Genomic DNA, 24,083 nt, shown 5'->3' on the forward strand with positions numbered 1-24,083 from the left:
TCAGGCACTTTCAGGGCATAAATAAGCTTCATTCTGCAGCACACAGTCCTGGCAGGAGTTCTGCATGCCCAGTGCAGCCTTGTGAGCTCTCTGCATGGAGGGGAGCTGGCTCTGAGCAGCAGCTGTCTCTGATGGTGCTGCATTGCTGGAGCAGCTGGCTCTGCTTGCAGGCCTCGTGTGCTTGCTGCTCCTCTCTGCTCTGCTTCCCTTGCCCTGGCCTCTTCCCACCCCCACCCCCTTTTGTCTTTACAGCCTGTGCTCCCATTCTCTGCAGTGCCTGGCTGGGGCTCCTGTTTGCTGAGGGGAAGTGCCAGACGGTTTTATGGAGCTTCTTCTGCTTTTTCCCCTCATCTGGAACGGTGTTTCAGCTGGAACAGGAATCATGCAGAGCCCTGGCCAGGAGCTCCATCCACACACACACACACACACACACACACACAGAGTGCTGTTCTGGGGGAATCCCTCTTGGCTGGGCTTGGGATGGCAGCAACAGCGTCAGCCTTTGGCCCTCAGCCTGGGTGCAGGGATGTGGGGATGGATTGGCAGGAGCTGGGTTGAAACCTGGAGGTGCTGGCCCCAGCTGCCCTGGAGTGATACCTGTCCGTGGTGTGATGCCTGTCCCTGGTGTGATACCTGGAGATCTGGCCCCCCTGCCCTGGGATGAGCTCTGAGCCACACAGACCCTGTCCTCACTGCTAGCCCCAGGGCAAGCAGTGATGAGCCAGCCCTGTCACAGCTCTGCCTGCCTGTTCTGCACCACCTGGGCTCTCCTCTGCCAGCAGCAGTTTTGCTTCGTAAAGACATTTTCATTCTCACATGGCCCATGCTGGAATTGTGGGGGGAGCATCATCCTTCAGGGCCAGGCTCATCCTGGTTCCACTTGGCATCTTTCTGCTGTCTTTCCTTTGGTGGGAGAAAAGTGCAGTCCCTCTGCTGTGCTGGCCAGAGCTCAGCCTTCAGATCCCTGTGGCTCCTGCCAGCAGCACACATCAGGTGTTTGTGAGGAGAGCAGGGAATTGCTCCAGGGCTCAGAGCAAGCCTTGCAGAGTTGGTTGGCAGGACCAGTGGGTGCAGCAGGTCTGTCAGTGCTGCTGAGTCGCTTTTGAAACGTTTGTGTTTCTCACTGGGGCTTGGCAGTGCAGCTGGCAGTGTCTGCTCAGGAGCCTTTGGCTGATGCCCCATGAGAGATGATTTCATTGGGCCAGCAGGATTCCCAGCTTCTTTCCCATTTGTCCCTCTGTCTCTCTTTATCTCCTACAAAGATGTTGTCCTGGGGGTCCCATGGCCACCAGTGCCTGTGATGCCCAGCAAGCAGCACTTCCTCAGCCAAAGCTTCCTTTTTCACAGGCCGGGGGCCAAGTGGTGCTGCCAGCCCCAGCTGTGCCCTGGGTGTTTGGGCAGGAGGAGCAGTGACCTGGCTGCTGTCTCTGCCCTCTTCCTCTCCCAGCTCCGCTGCACTGCACTCAAGGCTTGGGCTGGTTTCTGGGCTGGCTGCTCAGAAATGGTATCTGGATTTCTCTGAGGGGCCTGGGAGCACCCAGTGACCCAAAAGAATCGCATGTTTCCCTGGTGCAGTGTCCTGTGGAGGTGCCCATGTCCCCTCTTGCAGCAGGTGCCAGGAGCACGGGCACAGCATGGCTTGGAGCAGTGTCAGTGTGCTCCCAAGGCAGGCAGGCAGCTCCTGCAGCTCCAAGGCCAGTTGTTCTGGTTCAGCAGCCCCAGCAGTTTCAGGGAGCCAAGGAGCTTGGCTACCATGGGGAGTTCCCTCTCCTGCTCCAGTTTTTTCTGAGTGAGGTGCTGAGATATTGAGAGAAGCTGGCACAAAGCTCAGCTCACAGTTCAGCCCTGACACGTTCTCCTTAAAGACCACTGGCAAATCCCACAGCCCTGGGGACAAACTGTGTCTGCCCCACAAGATCAGGTCAGCCTGCAGTGGGGTTGACAGCAGTCCTGCTTGGCTTGGGAATGAGTGGGAACCTCCCAAAACACTCCCATTGCTCTGTGGCTGCAGAGTAGCACCCCTGCTTGCTGTTCTTGTTCATTGCCAGAGGAGCAGCTCGTTGTTCCCTCACTCCCCAGGCACCTCTCCCTGCCTTCAGAGGGTGTCATCACATCCCTGCTGCTTTGGAGTGGCTTTGGGTACACAGGAGGGCAGGGTCTCTGCTCACTGCTGCTGTAAAGGTTATGGCAGAGTTAGGAAACTGAGCTTGGGATGGCCTTGGAAGGAGCAAGCCTGTGGGATGTGTGGCTGGGGAGGGGACTGAGGTTCAGAGGGTCTGGGCTGGGGAAGTAGGAGGGCAGCATGAGGAACAGAGGCAGGGAGCCCCAAACTGGTTTGAGCTGGGCAAGTGAGTGAGGTCCTGACATGTGCTGGCAGCTGCCAGAGTCTGCAGCTGGTTCCTGGGCTCAGTGTCCTTGTGCTGAGCCTTTCTGTCAGTTCTAATGGCCTGCAGCAGATGTGTGAGCAGCACCTGCCTGCCTTGGGATGGGGCTGTGTGTGGCAGTGAGCTCTTCCAGGGCCAGCTGTGCCCCAGCACATCCCTGGCAGTGTTGCCTCGGTGTCTGCTCCAGCAATTGATTCAAACACCAGTGGCTTTGTTCTGGTTTCTTGTGATAACTGCTCAGAAACTGGGCTTGGCCATTCCCATCTGTAGGATCCTGGAAGGATAGGGGCACCCCAAAGCTTGCAGTGTCTCTGAACAGTTGTTGGGAGGCTAAATTGCTAAGTGGTTGCTGCTTTTTCTCCTTTCCTTGTTTTTTGGTTTTTGGTTTTTGGGGTTTTTTTCCCATTCTAAAGCTTTCTTTGCAGAGCAGAATTGGTTTCTCAGTATTTTCTGGGTTGTGTTCCACACAGAAAGCAGCAGAGAGAGGTGCTGTGGGACACCTGGAGCCAGCTCAGTGGTGCTGTGCAGGCATCATGTCTGTGGCAAATGTGAAGTGCCCCAAAGGCAGAGGTTCAGTGCCCATCTGAGCACACCCCACACTCTCACAGCAGAGCTGCTGGATCCAGGTGTGTGATACAACCACAGGGGCAAAGAGATGATGTTTTCCCAAGTTCCCAGTCATCTAGATCCACCACAGCATGACCTGGAGCTCCTGAGTACTGGTCCAGTTTCTCTTGCCTCCCTAGCAGAGCATTCCTTGGAAATGCTGCTCTATGCCCGTGATTGCTTTCCCGGGTGCAGAGTGAGTTTTTGATTTTTCTTTAACTGGAATGGGAAAAGATGCAGTTTTAAAAACCTTCTATGCTGAGTGCCCAAAGACTTTCCAGATGTTGTGCTGCTCTCTGTGCTCAGAGCCCCTTGCCTGAATCAAACCATTTCCATCTGGCCTGGCAAGAGAGCCTTTCTGGACTGGAACCTCTCGCATGGAGGATCGCTCTGGCTGGAAATCATTTGGAGATGCAAAATATCCCTGGGTGTTTGGCTTGGCTGCTGCTCCAGCAGTGGAAGAGCTGGGTTGCTCTCAGCTGCTGCTTTTTGTGGCTCCAGGGGCCTGCCCAGGAGGCAGGGGAGGCTTTGCTCACGTTCCTGAGCATTCATGATTTTCCTTGCTTGCTTCTCTTATGGCTTCAGCTGGTGCAAGTGAGCCTGCTGGCTCTGTGCTTGTGACCAGCACAGAGGAAAAGCTGACCCGTGTGTCGTTCCCTGCTCTGGCATGCCAAAAATCTGCTTTTATAGAGCGTGCTCGTAATGAGCTGTGCCAGGAAACACATGGCTTGCTGGAGACATGAATGGGAGGTCTGTATGGGGCCCTGTGCTCACTGAGAGCCTCACAGGGACAAAGAGCAGATGCTGGTGTGCTCTGCTTGCTCTGGGGCACTCTGTGTCCTGTGGGCTGCAGGGCATGGGGAGCAGGAGATGGGATCAAGGAATGAAGTGCTTGGCTGATCCAGTGGTGGCAGAGAGGACAGGACAGGAGGCCAGGTGAGTGGTTTTACTGCCTGCTGCTCTTTGGGGCTCTCCTGCTCTGGAGATGTGGCTGTTTGCAGTGAAGACTGGGTTGGAAGGAGCCCAGGCACTGCAGGCAAGCAAAGTGCTGCTGATAGCTTAGGATGGCAATTGTGGATGGGGATGAGGGAGAACAGGAGAGATATGCCAAGCCCATTGGGCCCCCTAGGTTTAATGTGGGCAGAGGGGCTGTGCCTGGCTGCAGCAGGAAGAAAAGGCTGTCAGGGCAGAGTTGCAGTGCTGAGCATCAGCAGCACTTCAGTGTCTGGAGTTTCTCCCTTGTGGGAATTGCTGCCCAGGCTGCATGGGCTGAGCTGGTGCTGAGCAATGCACACACAGCACACGAGGAGTTAAACCTGCCTGCAGGCAGTGCAGCCTTGCTCTGACAGAGGGCTTGTCAGGTCCTCTGGACCAGCAAGCTCAGGATGCTCTAGCTCAGTGATTTCATTGCCCAACCTTTGGAAGCAAGCCAGGGCTTGAGCACAGAGTTTGCTGCTCTTTGATCCAAGAGTGACTAAAAGCAAAGCCCAAGTGCTGGAGCCATTCCCGAGGACTTGGCAGCTGAAGGAATTGCTGCCTGCAGACAGTGATGTTTAAGTTGCTCCTAAAGACAAGACCTGCTTGATGATGCTTTCTGGGAGTGTGATATTGAAACCTGTGAGAAGCTCTAACACCATCCCTGCTGTCCTTAGGATGGAGCACAGGTCATGGTATTTTCTGAACATGTGCCCATGGTTGCCATTGACACCACACCTCTGCTGTGCCCTGATGTCTCTCTCAGAGAATAGGTGATAAATCAGTCCTGAGTGTGAGCTTCTCAGTCTCTTCTGCCCTTTTTCCTTTGGGGACTGTCTTTCTTGTGGCCCCCAGCTCTGCCCCTGGGCTTGCAGGGAGCCAAGCCACCCTCCAAGCTGTGGTTCTGGATTGTTGGTTTTGCTTGGGGTTAGCAGCAGCCAAACATGCAGCTGGGGGATGCAGTGGCAGCTCTGCCTGTGTCTGCCTTGCCTTGTTGGAGGCTTACAGAGCTGGGAGGGAGTGCATTAGCTCATCCAAATCCTCCTTTTCCTTAGTGGTTTCTCATCAAAGAGCAACAGCCTGTTCTGCTGCTGGACAATTTGTTTCTTCAGTGGTGTGAGCAGAAGCATGAAGGTCACAGTGTGGGTATGGTGGGGTGCTCATGTATTGAGAATGGATCTGAGGGGGCTAAAAGCTGTCACTGCCACCTTGCTTTGCTGAGCTCTGTTACTTAGCTGGCACACCCAGAGTTGGTAACTCAATTAAAAAATGGTGGAATGGTCTCTTAATCCTGGTCATTCAGTCTGAATCTGAAGTGCTGCAGCCTGGGGGTAGATTGAGGCTTCTCCTGCTGTTCACCTCGAGTTAGAGGTGGGGACTGGGGCATCTCTGGCCAGGCCAGCCTGCTCTCTCCCAGCTGTATCACTGGTCTCTCTTCTGCAGGAAGATACGTTGTGTGGCTGCACAAGGGGCCCAGGGTCTTCCTTTGGTGAACTTCTGGGGTGCTGCAAGGGCCCTGCAGGTTTGGGGAGCCAGGGGGAGCAGCTTCCCAGGGAGCATGGCATCTTTGCTAGCTATGAATGGAGATGGACAGGGAGCAGATGTTCAGCAGTGTGTTACAGAGCTCTCTGTCTCCTTCAGTGCTGAGCTGGTGCTGTAAATGCATTCAGCTCCTGCCTTAGGTCTGAGACCTGCACACTGCTGGTTCCATGGTGGAGCTGGGACAGCTGAGAGCTCCTGGCTCTGCCATGGGAGCCTGGGAGCTCCACTCTGCTTTGAGAGGCCAAACAGATGCTGGCCAGTCATGTCCCCTGCCAGAACAGCTGGCTGGGCCAGTTTTTGCAGCTGGCTGCTTCCATCACATCTTGGTGCTTCTGGGTCTTGATTTTGTTTCCTCTAAGCCAGGTTTTCCCCCTCCATAGCTGGGGTAGGTCTGAGGCCTCCTGCTGGCAGGGAAGAAGAGGAAGAGGATGGCTCCCTTTTGGGGAGAAAGGATGGATGCAGTTTGGGTCCTCTGGGCTTTGCTGTCCTGGGCACTGGAGAGGAATTGCAGCTCCTCTGAGCTGCTGTTCCAGGTGCAGAGCATTAAAGAAATTGGCTCGCACATCTGGCTGAGCTGACCCAGGGTGAATTTTGCCGAAGTGCTCCTGGAAGCAAGTCTGCAGAATAATGCTCCTGGGGCCTGGCTGGAGAATGGGGCTGGGCTGCAGGCTGCAGAAGCACAGAGTGCTGGGCTTGCTTTCCAAACTAGGAAACCTTATACTTGCACAGACCCCTCTCCTGAATCCCATTCCCAGGCTTTTAGCTCCTGGTTTGGTTGCAAGCAGCTTTGGGATTACTCATATCCTGTGGTGTCTCAGAGATTGGTAAACTCTTGGGTACAAAGTGAAATGGATCCTCTCCTTTTCCCTCTCTGTCCTTTGTCCAGAGCTGTTTTATTTCAGAGGAGCTGGTGCCCAGGAGCTGCACACTGGGAATGCCTGGGTGGGGGCAGTTTGGGGTGGATGGAAGCGTAGATCTCCCACAGGGCTGGGCATGTGGAGCACTGCAGGGCTGGAGGTGAGAGGGGTGCCTGTGCACTCAGCAGGAATCTGGGGCTGTGCAGCAGCTGAAGCCTTTGTGGTTGAGGCCGCATTCCCAAGCGATGTCGTGAGGCAAGGAGACCGGGATTTTGGATTGTTTCAAGATGTAGGCAGCCTGGCCTGGCAGGCAGGGCAGGGGATTGCTGCCTGCTCTCCTCAGCTTGCACGGCTGCTCTGCAGCACCCAGGTGGTGCTGGGTGCTGGGGTGTGCCCAGGTGAGCCATGGAGCTGGCACTGAGGCATTAAAGCAGTGAATTATAGTTAGCACTTCACAGAGTTGCTCAGAAGTCTGTCCTGGATATGGCTTTGTTGATTTTGTCACCCTGAAATGCTCTGCATGTGCTCAGGCTGGAGTCCAGCAATGGCCAAGTCCTGGTTGCAACCCCAAATTTCTCCCCACAGAGAAAAGGAAGGCACAGTTCTTCCCAAGAATATTTCTGGGTTTTGCATTCTCTGAACCTGAGAGAAAGAAAACACAATTCTTATCTTTTGCTGTGCCTGTGTTTGTGCAAAAGGAGAATGCAATATGGAGATTGTTTACCCACAGTGATGGGATTTTGTTTCCTTGGCCTGTCAGGGCCAGGTGTGTGTGTGTGTGTCAGGACTGTTGGGTGACAGTCATGAGTTGTGTGCAGAGTTGAGTGCTTGGCAGGTTCAGTTTTAGATGTGTAGAATAATATGGTATAATAAAGTAATTAATTAGCCTTCTGATAAGATGGAGTCCTGTCCCTCCTCATCATTCTTTCTTCCCTCATCGGGAGTGCCTGCAAATTCAATACCTGGGGACACCCCAAGACAAAAAAGTGAATTTTGTTACACTTGTTAGAAGCTAGGACTGGTAATGCAGGTGTATCAGTGTCACTGTTTTTCCTGGGAAGCTGCTATTTGCCCCCCTAAAAAAAATTAAATTAGTTTTGAGCAGAGTGTACCACTGCCTGAAGGATGCTGTGTTCCTGCGCTCACATCTTTTTCAGAAGGATGATCTCACAGCCAGCATGGGATCTGAGCTCTTCTCTCCATCCTTGTGCATCCTACTAGTCCATGTCCCCTCCCTGCAGATGATTTGCTCTGTGGTGTGTGGGGATGACACCCTGAGGACCTGTAGGTACCAATTGAACCTCCCTGCACAATTCACTTAACCTTTATCTATTACCTCTACAGGAGGGTTTTGCATTTCAATTGAGTAGCACTGGCCACTGGGTGTTTTCAAGCGTGCTGCATTTCAAACATGTTTATCTAATCTGGCTGAAGCTTTCCTGAAAAGCTTTCTGTAGGCACAGTTGAGGCAGTTTTAGTCCAGACACATGTGTGGAGGGTTTCTTTTTCTCCCAGCCAGGGGTGGCTGGTGTCACATGCATGTGCAGAGGGCGGATGTTTGCCAGCAAACACATTTGGGGCTGCTCCATGCTGGTGTGGGCTCTGCAGGACCATGGCTGGCCCAGCTGTGTTGCTGGGGCAGAGAGAGCTCTGCTCTGCCTCTGTCCTGCTGAGGCTGATGTGGCATTGCTAGATCGTTTTTGAGGTGACTCTCACTAAGGGAAGCGTTTTGCTTTGTTCAGCAGCTCCCAGCAATGTGTCCCAGCCCAGATGAGCTCATGAAACCACAGCAGAAGCTGCTGGGAAGGTGTCCAGTGTGAGCTGGGGTTGCCTCTGCTCTCTCTCCTCTGGGGTAGCCTCCAGTGGCTGAGCCACCCATGGCCGTGGCTCTGCCACACAGGAGATCTGGGAGGCCCTGCAGCTGCTGAGAGGAACAAACTAATTTTCTTTACTCAGCAGCAGTGGAGATTGTTGGCTTTGTACAGGTTTTACCCAAACTCTGGCATAATGGCATCCCACACAGCAGCCCTCTCCTTGGACAGCTTCCTTGAGCCCAGGAGGTGGAGGGGGATGCACGGACCCTGCTGGCTTCAGCCTTTTTGGGGGCCAGGGCTGTGCGGCTCTTCCAGGGCAGCTCCCATCTCCCAGCACTGGGCCCTGGTGCTCTGGATTGAAGTACTGTGAAAAGCTGTGGCCACCTCTGGGCTTCTGATGTCCTCCACCCCAAAACTCAAGTAGGATTCCTCTGGAGCACATCCAGCTGCTCCTGGTCTCTCCTTGCAGCCCAAATGTGACACATGGTTGGGACAATGGTTTCCAGCACGTGTAGTCAGTTCACCAGTGGCATCTTGGATGCTGTTGTCAGACAAAACACAGGTTGGTGGCTCTTGCTGCACTTTAACATTTATAGATCCCATTTTGCCTTGACACCTGTGCTCATGAGCTGTTCATCACCGGCATCTTGCTTGAGCTGAAATGGTTGTGTCCATTTCCCCAGCATGGAAAACAACAACATGAATAATACCTCCTGTTTCACCAGGGAGCTGCATCCCAGTGTTTCCTGACACCTGGTAAAATCCCTGCTTCCCGTGTGGGACTTGTGCCAAGCCACCATCATGTCCTTTGTCCACAGAGCCATGTCCTCCTCCCTGGCCATCAGGCAGCTGAAGCTCTCAGTGATCAGAGCTGAGTGAAGTTCACTTGTGCTGTCAGAGATGGGCTGAAAGCAGCTCTGCTGCTCTTTGGTATTACATTGGTAGTGCTGATGATTTAATGCTAGAAGTGCATGTAATTTAAAATAGAACATCTTAAATATTATTGTATTTAAAATATAACATCTTAATACCCTAATGGTCTGCACCTTCAGAGAGAGGTGTCTCATCACAAACTCCAGCACTGGAGCAGAACAGATCCATCTCCTGCCTGAGCTTTGTGTACCCTGGCACTTGGCATGTGCTTTGTCCCATACAGGTGTGGTTTGATGGAAATATGCCTGAGGCATGTCTGGAGAAAATAACAGACCTGGGTTCTGTAGGTTCAAACCTGAGTGGATTTGAGTGCTCTGTTCCCCTTTCCTGCTGCCCCTTTGTCCCAGCAGCAGTTGTGGTGTGAGCTCAGCTCCTGATGCGCTGGAGCTTTTGGGCTGTGGAGCACATGGCTGTGTTTGAGTGAGGCTGGGTTCCTTGCTGAGTGCTCTGGTTGGGACAGATCTGATGTGACACATGTTCCTGCACGTTGTACACCTTGGGGCGTGTGTTCATCTCTGGTTCATGAGCCAGTTGTCACAGACTGGTGGATGGTTCCTGCCTTTAGGGGAGTGCGTGGCAGCTGCCCATGGAGACTTCACTGGACATGCTGACCCTTGGAGCTCAGCATGTTGGTGGGACTTGGCTCAGTGTGAGACTCAGGCTAACAGGACCATCAACAGGTTCCAGAGAAATGCATGGAGCTGGCTGTTCTGCTGCAGTAGAGGACAGCCAAATTCAGAGTTCATAGCTGTGGAATCAGAGAAAATTCAGTTGGGAATTCAGTGACAGAAGGGTCACTGCAAAATGCAGCCCCTGCTGCTGGCTGATGTGTTTGGGACAGGTGTGAAGCCCTGTTTGAGTGCCTTGCTGCTGCTGCAGGACCAGCCCTGCAGGAAATATGTGCCTGACACCGGGGTGCCCATGAGCAGCATTGCCTTGGCCCCTGCACTGTGTAGCAGGCTCCAAAGGCTTTCCAGCATGGCAAGGGCTCTTATGGCTTCCTGGAATTTGATGGTCTTCAAAACATCTCTTTTGGAAAAGGATTCCTTATCCCTAGCTCTGTCTGACTGAGATGTGTTGTCAAATCGTATCCCTTCACCAGGTTTTTATACAGATGCCAGGTAGGAGGATGTGGCTGAGTGTCCAAAGAGGAGCTGACTTTCAGCTGGACTTTGATAGTGCTCATGTAACTTATCCAGGCAGCCATTTTGTGAAGCTGTTTCTCCTACAGTGGTGGGAGCCCACTGTTTTGACCCTGCTCTTGTTCATCTTCATTCTAAGAAGCTCCAAATCTGCCTGGCTTGGCCCCTTTCCCTGCAGAACATGGTGCTGCTGGCAGAGTCCAAGAGCCATCCTCATGTGCTCAATTGCCTTTTGTTCGCTTCCCTGGCTTTTCCAGCTGGTAACCAGAGCAGAGCGCCTGCAGGGCTGGTGGGGGCAGCCAGATCTGGGAGTGTGTGAGAGGTTCCTCAGCAGCCATGCCAGGCACTGCCCAGGGAAGCAGCCTGCCCGAGCTCCTGGGTGGGTATTAGTGTGTCAAGGAGGGCTCTGGGGGGTTCCCATCTCTGTGGAGAGATGCCTCCAGCCCCTCAGGCCCCTGCCAGACCCCAGGACAGCTGTTGCAGTTTGTTGTTTCCGCTTCTGCTTGAGAGTGGGCTGAGTCACCAGCACAAGTTTGTGGTGTCCCTGTTGCATCCTCTTGTGCTGTGTTCCAGCAGCTGCTGTGTTTATTCATGTAAATAATCCTTGTTCCACACCAATGTTTCTGTGGGTGATTGCTGGGGCTGCGGAGGTGAGTCAGAGACACAGTCCTGAGGAGAGGGACTTTGAGGAAAACCTAGAAACAGTCTGTGCATGTTTCTGATCAGGGACAATCGTGGTGCAAGGCTGGAACTTAGGACACATCCCAAAAAACTGGACAAGAAGCACTTAAAGAACCATTGCAAGTGTCCAGGAAGCTGCTTGCTCTCCAGGGCTTCCTGGCTCATATATTGCAAGACATCGTTCTGTTCAGGCTGGAAGTGTGACACTCAGTAGTGGGTCATGGGAGCTCCCTCTTAATGCCCCTGTCCCCAGGGAGCAGAGGGCTCTCCTTGGCTGTGGCAAGCTCAGGCAGCCCTGTTCCAGTGATTGCTGCAGACGGGCTTAAAGCAGCTGTGCTGGCATCCAAGCACAGATCTGTTCAAACTCTGAGTTTTGACACATGTGCTTTGAGCTGTGTTTTTCCTAACATGGCTCTGACTGTCTGGAGACCCTTGAGAGTGACACATGCTTACCTGATCGACTCTTCTCCTTCCCTGGCTCTGAACATGCCCTTCCTTTTCTGTCCTGCAGCCGTGGGCGCCCAGGCGAGCATTCTGTTCACCAAAGAGCCGTACTCGCAGGACGCCCTGCACGGCCGCAGCGCCATCCTCCGCTGCGAGGTCAAGGAGCCGGCGGACGTGGAGTTCCAGTGGCTGCAGGATGGAGTTCCCGTCCAGGACACGGAGCAGCGCTTCAAGGAGGGCAGCAACCTCCAGTTTGCCGCCGTGGATCGGCACCGGGACGCCGGGCTCTTCCAGTGCCTGGCGAGGAATGTGCTCACCGGGGAGGAGGCGCGCACAGCCAACGCCTCCTTCAACATCAAGTGTGAGTGTGGGGCTGCCCACGGTGCACAGGGAAAAGCATTCTCTTGGGAGGGCCAGAGCTGGAAATAGTTTTTCCAGGCTGTCTGTTAATGCTTGTGTGGGTCAGACAGGGATCGGACAGCTTGGGCTGCTCATGGAGGATTCCTCTCCAGCTGCCGTGTCCATCCTGCCCTGTAGTCCTCTTGTGTCTTCTGAGGTGTCCCTGAGGCTGTCAGAGATGCTTTCTACTGTCCCCTTTCCTGTTTGTGCATATGAAACTGGGACATTACTGCAGCAAGTGTGTCCTGGGCACTGCAGATCCTTTCAGAACTCACCTTAACCCTCAAAGAACAGCTACATAGGGCAAAGTGGTATCTCTGCAGTGTGGGTGTCTCTTTGCTCCACACTGCCTTGAGGGCATGTGTATCTCTAAGCATGCTTGTGCCCTTGCTGCCTCCTCTGGTTATCGGTGAGTCACCAATAAGCAGCACCTGGGCTCTGTAGGCTTGGAGAGCCAGCTGTGTTGGTGTTCTTTGATCCCACAGGGATTGAGACAGGCGGTGTGGTTCTGAAGCAGCCGGCCAGCGTAGCCGAGATCCAGCCCTCCTCCACAGTGGTGCTGCGGTGTCACATCGATGGCCACCCACGGTAAGGGTTGCCTCCTGAGGAGTGGACCCTGCCAGGGGCCTGTGCATCTTGGCTGTGTGGTCTCTCTCTTTCTCTCTCTCTCTATCCCCCTCCCTCTTCCCCGCCACCTTTTTTCTTTCTGCTCCTCCCCCACCTCCCCTCCTCTCTCCTGCAAGAATTCAGTAGAGTCAGGGAAGGCCAAAGGCAGGATTGAGCCTGTGCCGAGCGCCGCGGGAGAAGGCAAACGGCTTCCCCAGAGCCGCCTAGCGAGGAGCACAGTAAGGATGGGCTGGCACAGCCCAGCTGCTGAGCTGCTTGGTGTGCTGCAGTCACTCTCCGTCGCTTCCCAGTCGTGTCCCGTCCACCTTGGCTGCATGTCTCATGGCTTTGTGTGTGTGTCGGCGGTGGGACGGAGAGCCAGGGCACTGGGCCATCTCTGGGCTGTCTCCTCCGCACACCGCTCCCGGGGCAGCCCTGACGGCGCCGTGCCCCTGCTCACCCGCCTGCCCCTGTCTTGCAGCCCCTCGTGGCAGTGGTTCCGGGACGGTGTCGCCCTCCCGGAGAGCCACAGCTCCTACTCTGTGAGCAGCAAGGAGCGGACGCTGACCCTGCCGAGCGCCAGCCCCGATGACAACGGGCTCTACTACTGCTGCGCCCGCAGCGCCGTCGGCTCCGTCTGCAGCCACGACAACTTCACGCTCAATGTCATCGGTGAGTTGTGTCCCCACTGTCACACTGCCCTGCCCACAGCCTGCTCTGCTGCAGGGGAACCTCAGCCTAGCATGGCTTTCCTCTGTGCAGAGACAGGCCCAACAAATCCTGGCCAGGTGTCACAGACGTGTTTTATGAAAAATCCTTTCCTTAGGATTTTTTCTCCTGAGAAGCCTCAGGAACAAAATGTGAACAACCATCCCCTGCTGCTGTAAAATGCAACAGGTGGATCTGTGATTGGTCTCATGTAATTGTTTCTCATTAATTGCCAATCACAGTCCAGCTGTCCAGACTGTCTCAGTCAGTCACAAGCCTTTGTTATCATTCTTTTTCTATTCTTAGCCAGCCTTCTGATAAAATCCTTTCTTCTATTCTTTTAGTATAGTTTAATATAATATATATCATCAAATAATAAATCAAGCCCTGTGAAACATAAAGTCAACATTCTCATCTCTTCCCTCATCCTAAAACCCCTGTGAACACCACCACAGCCAGGCTGGAGCCAGCCCTGTCTGTGTGTGTTAATTCATCCCTGTGTCTTTCTGAAGCAGATTTATGCTGTCTTCTTTTGTAATGGAGCACCCTGGAGGCCGTAGGTGCTTCTGGTTTTGCTAGTCATTGCCATGTGGCTAAATGCCCTGTTGGCCTTTGGAGGAAAGTCCTAAGGAGGGTAGGAATTGCTGACATTAGAGGAGTATTTGGAACTGGACAGGAGAATTTTGCTGTCCAGTGTCAGCTTTGATCTGTTCCTACAAACCAGGGTGCTCAGGGCCCTGCTGGAAACAAGAAGGGGTTTCCCTTTCTGAGCAGCTCCTGGGCTCTGAGTCCCTAACTCCAGCTGTGCTGGCACGTTTGCCTCCTTTGGCCTTGCAGGGCGTACCCAGCTCTTCTCTGAGCTTTCCCAGAGCACTGGTGTGGGGACACCAGAGGCCCCTCTGTCCCCCTCACCCTCTTGTGGTCTGTGCCTTTGCAGATGAGAGCTTTCCTCAGGCAGTGATCGTCCCTCAGGACCTCATTGTGACCAAGAATGAAGAGGCCATGTTCGACTGCCAGTTTGCAGCCGTGCCCCCTCCCACGCAGGAGTGGCTCTTTGAAGACAACCCTGTCACCAACAGATCCAAGTAACAGGGACCCCAGGGATGGGGGCAGGGCTGGGAGGAGAGGGGCACTGTGTTCCAGAAGGGAGAGGTCAAACCCTGCCTGTACAGGAGAGCAAGCACACAACATCAGAGTGGTCATGGGGATTGGGTTTAGCAGGGGCTTGGTCCTTGTGCATGGCATTTACCTGAACAGGACTCAGGGAGCAGTTTGTCCTCACACAAATCTGTGAGGCTGTCACTTCTAGATGCCCATGCATGATGGCCCCACAGTTAGGGATGTCTCTCAGCCCCAGATGTGGTGGTTTATGGAACCAGGGAATCTCAAGCTCCAGAGGCCCACTTGGGGCAGTTCACAGTCAGGGATGTGTCCCAGTACTAGATGCCAACACATGGCGATCCCCAGACTTGGGAACACCTCCCAGCCCCCAACATCTGCACAGCAGTCACTGGGCCCATGGCTCTCCTGCACTTCCACATCCATGTGCATGGTGATCCCCAGAGCAAGGAGTGTTTCTAAGCCCCAGGCAGCCTAAGCATGGGGCAGCCTGCAGGGCAGGGCAGTGATCCTGGAGCTGGGATATCTCTTCCAGACTCTGGAAAGCAAGCAGTGCCATCTGGGTGCTGGCAGCCCCCGGGCGCCACCTTGTGTCCCCTGCCCCCTCCTGGCTCTGTGTGCTCCCAGAACTGGCTCCTGCTTGCTGATGCATTTTTTTGGTGCGAGCCAGCTCTTCACCAAGAAAAAAACTTCTGTGAGCTCATTTCCTCCATTAAGAACTTATCCCAACCATCTTGTTTATGTGCGGTGGGAAGCTTTGGCGTGGCCCCTCCTGTTTTCACGGGCTCATGCAGGACATCTCAGCTCTGTAGCTGTGGCATGTCCTGCAGAGATGCCCACTGAGCCCTTGCTCTCCCCGTGTGCCCAGGACCACCGTGTTTGCCAATGGCTCCCTGCTGATCACCCAGGTGAGGACTCGCAGCACCGGTGTCTACAAGTGTGTTGGCCATGGGCAGAGGGGGAAGACTCTGGTGCTGAAGGCAACTCTGCGGCTGGCAGGTGAGGTCTGGGGCTGGTGACAGGGTGGGCAGTGGGTTCCAGAGCTCCAGTGTCACCCTGGAGCTGTGTGACAGTATAGCAGTGGGTCAGTACATGCAGTGGTTCGTCCTTGCTGTCTGGATGAGGGGAGCAAACAGTTTGTGTGCTCTCACCTTTAAATGGTGCCTCCCCTGTGAATGATGGTGTTGGTGGGTTGGCTACATCTTCTTGTCGGTGGGTTGGCTACATCATCTTGCCCTCTTTGAGCCTTGTCGTCTCTTGTTCCCCTCAGAGATTGAAGACATGGCGCCCTTCTCCCCGAAGGTGTTGACAGCAAACCAGGGGCACCGCGTGTCCTGCCCTGCCCCACAGGGCATACCCACACCCCAGGTCTGGTGGGAGAGAAACCAGGAACGAGTTCCCACTGCTGGCAGGGTGTACCAAGAGGCAGAGCAGCTCATTTTCACCAGTATCACCGAGATGGATGCAGGGATCTACACGTGCCATGCTGCCAACAAGGCTGGAGAGAAGAAACAGGAGCTGAGCATCACTGTGGCTAGTAGGAAACTTTCTGAAAAGGGTGGGAGCAGAGGAGGGGCTGGGTAGGGGGTTAGGATGAGCTGGGCAGCATGGCTCATTACCTCACTGATACAGAGAGGCACCTCTCGTGGCTGAGCTGCAGGTTGCACACTGCCTGTGTGTTTGCACTGCTGCTGGCCAGAGGGTAGTGAATGGCTCTGTGTAACCCCTTGCCTTTGTGCCCAGCGGTACCCAAATGGGTGGAGATGCCCAAGGACAGCCAGCTGGAGGAGAGCAAGCCAGGATACCTGCACTGCCTCAGCAAGGCCTCCCTGAAGCCCACCGTCACCTGGTATCGCAACGGCGTCTCCATTTCTGAGGTGAGGCCACAAGGCAAGCCCCTGCCCCTCGTGGGCACTCCTGCTGGGCACCTGCTCTGCTGCTGCTGTTTCTCACCTTGTTGCTAGGCCCAGCTTCCCTGTCACCCCCACTTTGGCCTTATTCCTGGCACTAGCTCCATCCTGCTGAAGTGTGGGTGCACAGTTGGCTGGCAGTCAACTGTGTTTCTGGGGACAAGAACCGCTGGTCTCGGTTCTCTGTGCGGGTCTCAGCAGGGCTGTGTTTATCTGAAGCACGGTGTGGCACGTGGCATGCCAGCAGTGCCACAAGGCAGGGCTGACCCTAGGGCTGGTGACAGCATCACTTGTGCCCCGCTCCTTCCCCCGCTCTGCGCAGGACTCACGCTTTGAGATCTCGGAGAACGGGACGCTGCGCATCAACAACGTGGAGGTGTATGACGGCACCACGTACAAGTGTGTGAGCAGCACCCCGGCGGGCAGCATCGAGGGATACGCACGGGTGCACGTGCTGGGTAGGCTGGCAGCCCCTCACATCCCTCCCTGGTGGCTGCAGGGGTGGCACCTCCAGCTCCAGGGAGCCTGAACGTCACATCTGTGTGTTGCAGAGAAGCTGAAGTTCACCCCGCCGCCTCAGCCCCTGCAGTGCATGGAGTTTGATAAGGAGGTCACAGTGTCCTGCTCGGCCACAGGCCGGGAGAAACCCACCATCCAGTGGACTAAGACAGGTCAGGGGGATTTGGTTGTGGTGTGCCTGCTTCTCACCCTGAGGCCACGGGAGCTTCACCTTGTCCCACCTCCAGCATGGGTGAAGCAGCTGTGACCCCCTGTGTCCTGCACAACTGCTGCATCCATGCTCTCGTGTCCTGCAGATGGGAGCAGCCTGCCATCCCATGTCAGCCACAATGCTGGCATCCTGTCCTTCCACAAGGTGAGCAGGAGCGACTCAGGGAACTACACGTGCATCGCCTCCAACAGGCCGCAGGGCGAGATCCGCGCCACCGTGCAGCTCGTGGTAGCAGGTGAGGGCTCTGTGGCAGGCAGGGGCATTTCCTGCTGGGCTGCCTTGGCCTGAGGGGCAGAGAAAGCAGAGTCTGGCCTGGTCCTGAGCTGTGTCTCACAATTTGTCAGGGCTTTGCATGCAGCCTGGGAGGGCACGTGCCACTGTGGCACTGTGCTGGCCGTGCTCCCTGGTGGGAGCTTAGCACCATTCCCAGGAGCTGACAGAGTTCTCTGCCTTCAGTTTATGTCACCTTCAAGCTGGAGCCAGAGCCCACAACGGTGTATCCAGGCCACACAGCCATGTTCCAGTGCCAGGCAGAGGGGGACCCCGTACCGCACATCCAGTGGAAAGGGAAGGACAAGATTTTGGATCCTGGCAAGCTCCTGCCCAGGTACACAGCCTCCATTCCAAATTGACACGTGGCACAGGGGGACATTCCCAAGTATCCCCCATCCCTGCCCAGTGTGAGGGTGTCAGTGGTGCAATCCTGGGTTTGTAGCTTGGTGGGCAAGTAGTTGACTCCACGTGCCAGGACTTGGACTATGCTGGTCCCAGGGTTTCCCTTTCTGCCACAGCCTGCCAAGCTGTGATTGAGCTGCAGTCATCTGTTCTTAAGTGTTGGAAGCTGATGGCACTGGGGACGTGGGGCTGCAGGTGCTCCAGGCCTGCCTCTCTCCTTTGGTGTTTGCCAAGAGCTCTGTGTGTGTGGTTGGCAGGATTCAGATCATGCCCAATGGCTCCTTGGTGATTTACGACGTCACCTCCGAGGACTCTGGAAAATACACCTGCATTGCTGGCAACAGCTGCAACATCAAGCACCGGGAGGCATTCCTCTATGTTGTAGGTAAGGAGGGTGCCCAGGGCTGGGACATGACCTCCTGGAATCCCTGGCAGTTCTAGGCCCTGCTTCTGGCTGTGGTTGTGGTTGCCAGGCAGTCCCAGCAGCATCCCCACTGGAATTCAGCAGAGTGTGCTGTGGGATGTGCATAGTATGGTGTGGTTGGGTGAGGAGGTGGCCACAGCAGTGGGTAGGGGGCTTTTCACATCCCTCCAGCACATTCCTGAGCAGGATTTGGGAAATCCCTCCATACCCCCATGTGCTGGATGCTCTCTGCCCCACAGACAAGCCAGCAGCAGAAGAGAATGAGGGACCTGCCAGCCACACGCCCTACAAGATGATCCAGACCATTGGGCTCTCCGTGGGGGCAGCTGTTGCCTACATTATCATTGTGCTGGGGCTGATGTTCTACTGTAAGAAGAGGAGGAAAGCCAAGAGGCTGAAGAAGCACCCAGAGGGCGAGGAGCCTGAGATGGAGTGTCTGAACGGTGAGGCCGGTACGCCTGAGGGTCGGGGCCTCACCACAGCCCCCTGTCCCTGTGCTGGAGAGCCTGAGGGGCAGGGAGCTCCCAGGGGATGGGAGGACTCCTAACCCGTGGTCTCTCACTCTGTGGTTTTTGCCTGGTGGCAGAGACCTGCTGCCAGGTGAGAAATGGGCAAGTCAGTGTGAAACCTGAATCCCAGCCTCACCTTGTGCCATCTCTGCCTGCTGAGTTGTGTCTCACTCCTGCATCCCAGCACCTCCATGTGGGATCACTGTCCCAGGGGAGGGAAGGATCCCTGGTGCAGTGTTATGGAACAGTAATGTTCTGCTGGCCACTTCAAATCAGACTTCAGCAGCTCCTGGTGCTGAAGGGAAGATATGTCACTGAACTCCCTCTCCAGTGAGGGCTTGTAACTGGTGGGGTGCAGTTGAGCTTGGTGTCCCTAATTCCCTGGATCTCCCCATTCATGCTTCCCATAAATGCAGATGTTCCCCCTCCCAGTTCTCCAGCACACAGCCACATCCTGACCATGTGCAATTTGCTGTGAGGGCCTGGCAAAACATAACTGCTAGTTTTGCCTCCTGGTTTTCTCCTTGCATTGGCACTTTGAGCAGAGCCAAACCTCCAGAAGAGAAGTCTGGCTGTGGGGAACCTCCTAGGAGCAGGGATGCAGGAGCATCTCAGCAGCTTTGTGCTCTGCATCTGCCTCCACTGTGAGATCTTTCAGTGGAAAAGCCACAGGCAGCTCACCTGGGCCAGCAGGCTCTGGCCAGCATCTTTCCCTTTCTGGGAAAGAATTTATTTCAATTGTTTCTGAGGTGGTCTCAGATTTTTATCTTAACCTGTCTTTATTATATTTCTTTTCTGTTAGAGTTTGCCTCTTCTTATTCCCTTCATTTGGAACCAGGTTAGCTGCCAGGTGCATCCTCATTCTTACAAGCAGACCCAGCTTTCCCTACACTCCTTTTTGGTCCTTCCACAGCCTCTCTGGAGAAGTGGTTTGTGTTTGCTGTCAGCTCTAGTGGAGTTGTTCCATTCACCACAGTCTTCAGAGATCTGGCTCTTTGCCTCCTTTTGCACGTGTGGTCCCTTGTTAGCTGGGTGACACAAAGTGTTCCAGCACCTGCCTGAGTACCTACAGGTGCTCCCTGGCTGACCACCAGCTGACTTTTCCAGTGCTCTTGGGATCCAGACAGATTTAATCTCTCCATGGACTTGCAGTGGATCTTTGCTATGGATTTCCTGTGGATCAGTGCACTCCTGACCATCCAGTTACTTTCCAAGGTCACGTCCTTGCTGTGCCACATCCTCTGTGAGGAGAATTTGCTCTCAGTATCCATGGCTGGCTCTGCTGCTTTTTTGTTGTTGTTGTTGAATACAGACATAGCATTTGGGGAGGCTCATGGCTGTGGGGACTGATTTCTGTGCTAGTGTCTCCTCCAGGAGATGCTCCTGTGTCTGTAGCAGGCAGGTGGGCAAAGCCTGCAGCTTCCTCACACTTGGTTCCTCTCTGGACTGCTGGATACATGAAGCCTCCTGTCCTTTTGTTACCAAGTGCCTTGTCCAGGCTCTGTGAAACATGAACATGTGTGTTCTCCAAAGTGGCTCTTGTTGCTGCCTGCTGGTGCTGTCTCTCAGTGGCAGCACACTCATCACTCTGCTGCCTTCTGGATTTTTTTGGCACAGTTGCAGTGGTCGTCTTGTGTTATCTTCTTGGCTTCAGGCTTGTGGTCTTGAGACACATTAGTCATGAGTGCAAACAGCAGAGGGTCAGGCAGTCCTGCTGATAATGAGTGTAAAACCAGGGAGAGTGTGAGGAGCATCCAGCTTTGATTTATGGGGTAAGTGGTGTTTTTTTGTTTTTATCTTTGCAAATCTTACTCTACCACGTGAGAGCAGACAAATGTCAGTAGCCATGGCTCTTAAGTCAACATATCTCAGTGTTCACAGCTCCAGTGCTACCTGTGACAAAGCCATGGTCCCTGTCACGGTGGCCAGGCCTGCTCAGGATGTGCTGGTACCTGCCTTGCACACGTGCATTGTAAGCAGGCATGTACACACAGTGTGATGCAACAGCCTGTGGTGGAAACTGCAGGCAGTGGGACTCTGTTGGATTTACCTCATGCTGGTTTGTCTTAGTTTTGTTAAAAATTTCCTATTGTGTGGCTGTTTGCCTAGTCCTTATTCCAGGAGGAGCTGAAATGGAGTAGTGATGCTGGAGGGGTGTGAGTGACCCTAGCTCAGGGCTGTTCCCTGCTTTAAATTCCAACTCCTGCCTTCATCTTATGGAAAGTACCTCTTCCTAGTAACCAGCTCTGATCCAAGCAGTAAATACATTCAAAATCAAGGTTTGCCATCTATGCAGTCATTTCTCTTCAAGCTTCCTATAAAATGCAGAGTTTTCTATTCTCTCAAGGCAGTTGTGCTTCTCTGGATGCTTGTGTTTGTGCTAGGGAAGTTTCTAGTGAAGTTCCTGTGCAGAAAGCTTGCTGGGGCTGATTGCAAGGACTTCCTAGCACTGCTTTAACCCAGCCAGTTAAAATCCAGGCTGGTCTGGTCTTACAGGTTCAGCACTTCCAAGGATATTCCCAAGGCTTGCTGGGAAGTGAGTAAGGAGCAGGGACATCAGAGTGCAGCAGCTGGTGTCAGATAGACTTGAGAGTCTCTTGGATATCAAGAGACTGTGGCCATAGTGAGCAGTGTCCATCTGCTCCACCTCTGCCTCGCCCATCCCATCTCCTGCTGCTGCCCTGGAGGGTTTTGTCAATGGTAGTTTGGATGGAGCCACTGCTTGGGGATGACTGAGTGGGATGGACAAGGCCAGATGGGGCTGGCTGGCTCTGGGACCAAAGCCATTGCTCAGCATCTGATTTCAAGGGTGGCTGCTGAGCTGCCAGAGATGGGGCAAAAACTGAGGCCAGGCCACTCTGCTGCCTGGGGCTGGAGTGCTCGGAGTGTCGGAGCCCCAGGAGGGGCTGAGCTTTCACTGTGTGGCCTGGCAGGATGCTGCAGCTGTCTGTGCTTCCCTGGCAGGTGGTGCTTTGCTGCAGAATGGGCAGATGACAGCAGAGATTCAGGAAGAAGTGGCCTTGACCAGCCTGGGCAGCAGCTCTGGGGCCAGCAAGCGCCACAGCGCCACGGACAAGATGCACTTTCCACGTTCCAACCTGCAGACAATCACAACCCTGGGTATGCTGGGCCACCCTGCCCATGTCCCCACTCCAGCAGGACACCTGTGGCTGAAACCCCAGCGTGTCCCAGCCAGAAACCAGGATGTGCTGGGTGCAGAGGGCTCTGCAGCCCTGGAATGTCAGGCACACCTGCTGTTCTAACGCACGCCGCCTTCCCCTGTGCTTCCCCACGCTTGCAGGCAGGGGGGAGTTTGGCGAAGTGTTCCTGGCCAAGGCCAAAGGTGCAGAAGATGGTGAGGGCGAGGCGCTGGTGCTGGTGAAGAGCCTGCAGACGAGGGATGAGCAGCTGCAGCTGGATTTCCGGCGGGAGGCAGAGATGTTTGGGAAGCTGAACCACGCCAATGTGGTGCGGCTGCTGGGGCTGTGCCGCGAGGCTGAGCCTCACTACATGGTCCTGGAGTACGTGGACCTGGTAAGGGCCCTGCCAGCAGGGAAGCAGAGATGTGACAGCAGTGGGAGAGGGGCCTGGAGTGTGGCAGTGGGCTGGCAGCACAGGGCAGCTGAGGTGTAAGGAGACCAGGCTGAGCTTGCTGCTGTTCCCAGCCTCTGGAGGGGTCTCCTGCAAGACCTGGAGAGGTGACTTTGTCCTCTGCAATCTCCTAATTTCTGGTTTATGTCCTGGGCTCAGCTATACAAGCTAAGTTGTGTGACTCCATGCTGCAGAATGGCTAAGGGCTGTGAGGAGTCTGGAGTTTGTAGGAGAGAAATAAATTTGAGACATGAAAAACCTGGAGATTTCAGGCCTGCTTGTCCTAATCTTAGCCAGTTGAGGCCCAGAAACAAGATACTGGCTTGCCCTACAAGGCAGGGACCATGGATCAGGAGATGAGGATCTGTGGGCCTGCTACATCCAGGCACTGCAGGGACCAGTGAGCCTTGTCAGTATGTGGAGATGCTGACTCTGAATTGCTGTCTATCTCCAGGGGGACCTGAAGCAGTTTCTGAGAATCTCCAAGAGCAAAGATGAGTCTCTGAAGCCACAGCCGCTCACTACCAAACACAAGGTGACCCTGCAGCTCTGGAAGGGCTCTGGGGCTGGGGAGCCTAAGGAGGGCAGGCAGTGCTGACAGCTCTCTGGGGTCAGGTGTCTCTGTGCACACAGGTGGCCCTGGGCATGGAGCACCTCTCCAACGGCAGGTTCGTGCACCGGGATTTGGCAGCCAGGAATTGCCTGGTCAGTGCCCAACGCCAAGTCAAGGTCTCCTCCCTGAGCCTCAGCAAGGACGTGTACAACAGGTCAGGGAGCCTGACAGGGGACTGGGAGGGGGTGAAATGGCACCAGGTCTCACTGCCTGCCTGTCCTGCCCCCACAGTGAGTACTACCACTTCCGCCAGGCCTGGATCCCGCTGCGCTGGATGCCGCCTGAGGCCGTGCTGGAAGATGAGTTCTCCACTAAGTCGGATGTGTGGTCCTTTGGGGTGCTCATGTGGGAGGTCTTCACGCATGGGGAGATGCCCTACACTCCACTGGCAGATGATGAGGTGCTAGCAGGTACGTGAAGCACCTTGTGCTGTCCCTGGAATTGTAGGGGACAGCACAAGTTGCTTTACTTGTGGTAAAGGGGGCCAGATGGGCTGTATGATGACAGTGCTGGGGAGGCTGTCCCAGGCTGTATGGAGAGCTGCTGCTCTCCTTGCATTCCCCAGAGAGGGTCACACCCCTTGCCAATGTTTCCTTTCGTGCCAGGTCTCCAGTCAGGGAAGACGAAGCTCGCAGTGCCCGAGGGCTGCCCGTCCCGCCTGGCCAAGCTGATGCAGCGCTGCTGGGCCCCCAGCCCCAAGGACCGGCCCTCCTTCAGCGAGCTTGCCACCACCCTTGGGGACAGCCCAGCCGACAGCAAAGCCTGAGCCCCCCAGCCCTTGCTGGTGAAGGATGTGGCGGGGTGGAGCGGGGTCTGTGCGTGCCCGGCAGCCCCTGGCACTCCCACTCCCCTGATGCGCCAGCGAGCAGCTCAGCATCAGCAGCTGCTGGACTCAAAGCACAAGCCAGTGTACCCCAGCCCCCTCCCCAGTGGGTCCCAAAGACAGCCCTTGCTGCCTCCTGCCCCCTGCCTGCTCAGCCCGGTGTCCTCAGGCTGCTGGTGTGGATGGAGCAGCCGCCCCTCCCACGGCAGAGCTCTGGCGTCCCTGCTCACCACATCCACCTCTGTTGGCCTGGCCCGGCCTCTGTCCGTCCGTCCGTCTGTGCTAGGCATGCCTGCCTTCCCCTTGCCCATGGGGACAGGCCAGCCAACAGGAGCACAAAGTGCCTGGCATATGAAGGAGCTCACTACCTTTCCCAGTTACCCTGTGCCTTTTTTTGTACTTATGACTCTGGGCAGAGCCCCCTGTCTCCCTCTTCCAGAGCGCTGACTCCTCCCCACCATAGTATTTCTGTTACTGGAATGCAGCCTAGAGTTGGGTTAGTTTGTTTGCTTGAGTGGAGGGTACTGCAGCCAAGAAGGGTTGGGTTTTGTTGGGTTTTTACGTGCTGCTCTCAATAAAGAAGGCGCTTTTTTTTTGT

At 54.9% G+C, this 24,083-nt stretch overlaps 1 protein-coding gene across 2 annotated transcripts in view; it reads left to right on the forward strand.

Moving 5' to 3' along the window:
• The window catches only part of PTK7 (protein tyrosine kinase 7 (inactive)), a 34,252-nt gene extending 10,169 nt beyond the window's left edge, over positions 1-24,083 (forward strand). Inside the window, exons 2-20 of one of the 2 annotated variants that reach the window (XM_014268156.3) lie at positions 11,446-11,739; positions 12,263-12,365; positions 12,865-13,055; positions 14,029-14,176; positions 15,079-15,209; positions 15,481-15,747; positions 15,954-16,087; positions 16,443-16,578; positions 16,672-16,791; positions 16,936-17,085; positions 17,307-17,457; positions 17,783-17,910; positions 18,189-18,401; positions 21,423-21,578; positions 21,760-21,992; positions 22,504-22,584; positions 22,665-22,816; positions 22,894-23,072; positions 23,268-24,083. In XM_014268156.3, coding sequence (XP_014123631.1) covers positions 11,446-11,739; positions 12,263-12,365; positions 12,865-13,055; positions 14,029-14,176; positions 15,079-15,209; positions 15,481-15,747; positions 15,954-16,087; positions 16,443-16,578; positions 16,672-16,791; positions 16,936-17,085; positions 17,307-17,457; positions 17,783-17,910; positions 18,189-18,401; positions 21,423-21,578; positions 21,760-21,992; positions 22,504-22,584; positions 22,665-22,816; positions 22,894-23,072; positions 23,268-23,428 — 3,128 coding nt within the window. In that variant the 3' untranslated portion in view covers positions 23,429-24,083. The remainder of the gene's footprint in view (positions 1-11,445; positions 11,740-12,262; positions 12,366-12,864; positions 13,056-14,028; positions 14,177-15,078; positions 15,210-15,480; positions 15,748-15,953; positions 16,088-16,442; positions 16,579-16,671; positions 16,792-16,935; positions 17,086-17,306; positions 17,458-17,782; positions 17,911-18,188; positions 18,402-21,422; positions 21,579-21,759; positions 21,993-22,503; positions 22,585-22,664; positions 22,817-22,893; positions 23,073-23,267) is intronic. The other variant, XM_005488461.4, reaches the window with a different exon arrangement.

Source organism: Zonotrichia albicollis, chromosome 3 (assembly GCF_047830755.1).
Source record: "Zonotrichia albicollis isolate bZonAlb1 chromosome 3, bZonAlb1.hap1, whole genome shotgun sequence".
In the NCBI taxonomy this organism is placed as follows: Eukaryota; Metazoa; Chordata; class Aves; order Passeriformes; family Passerellidae; genus Zonotrichia; species Zonotrichia albicollis.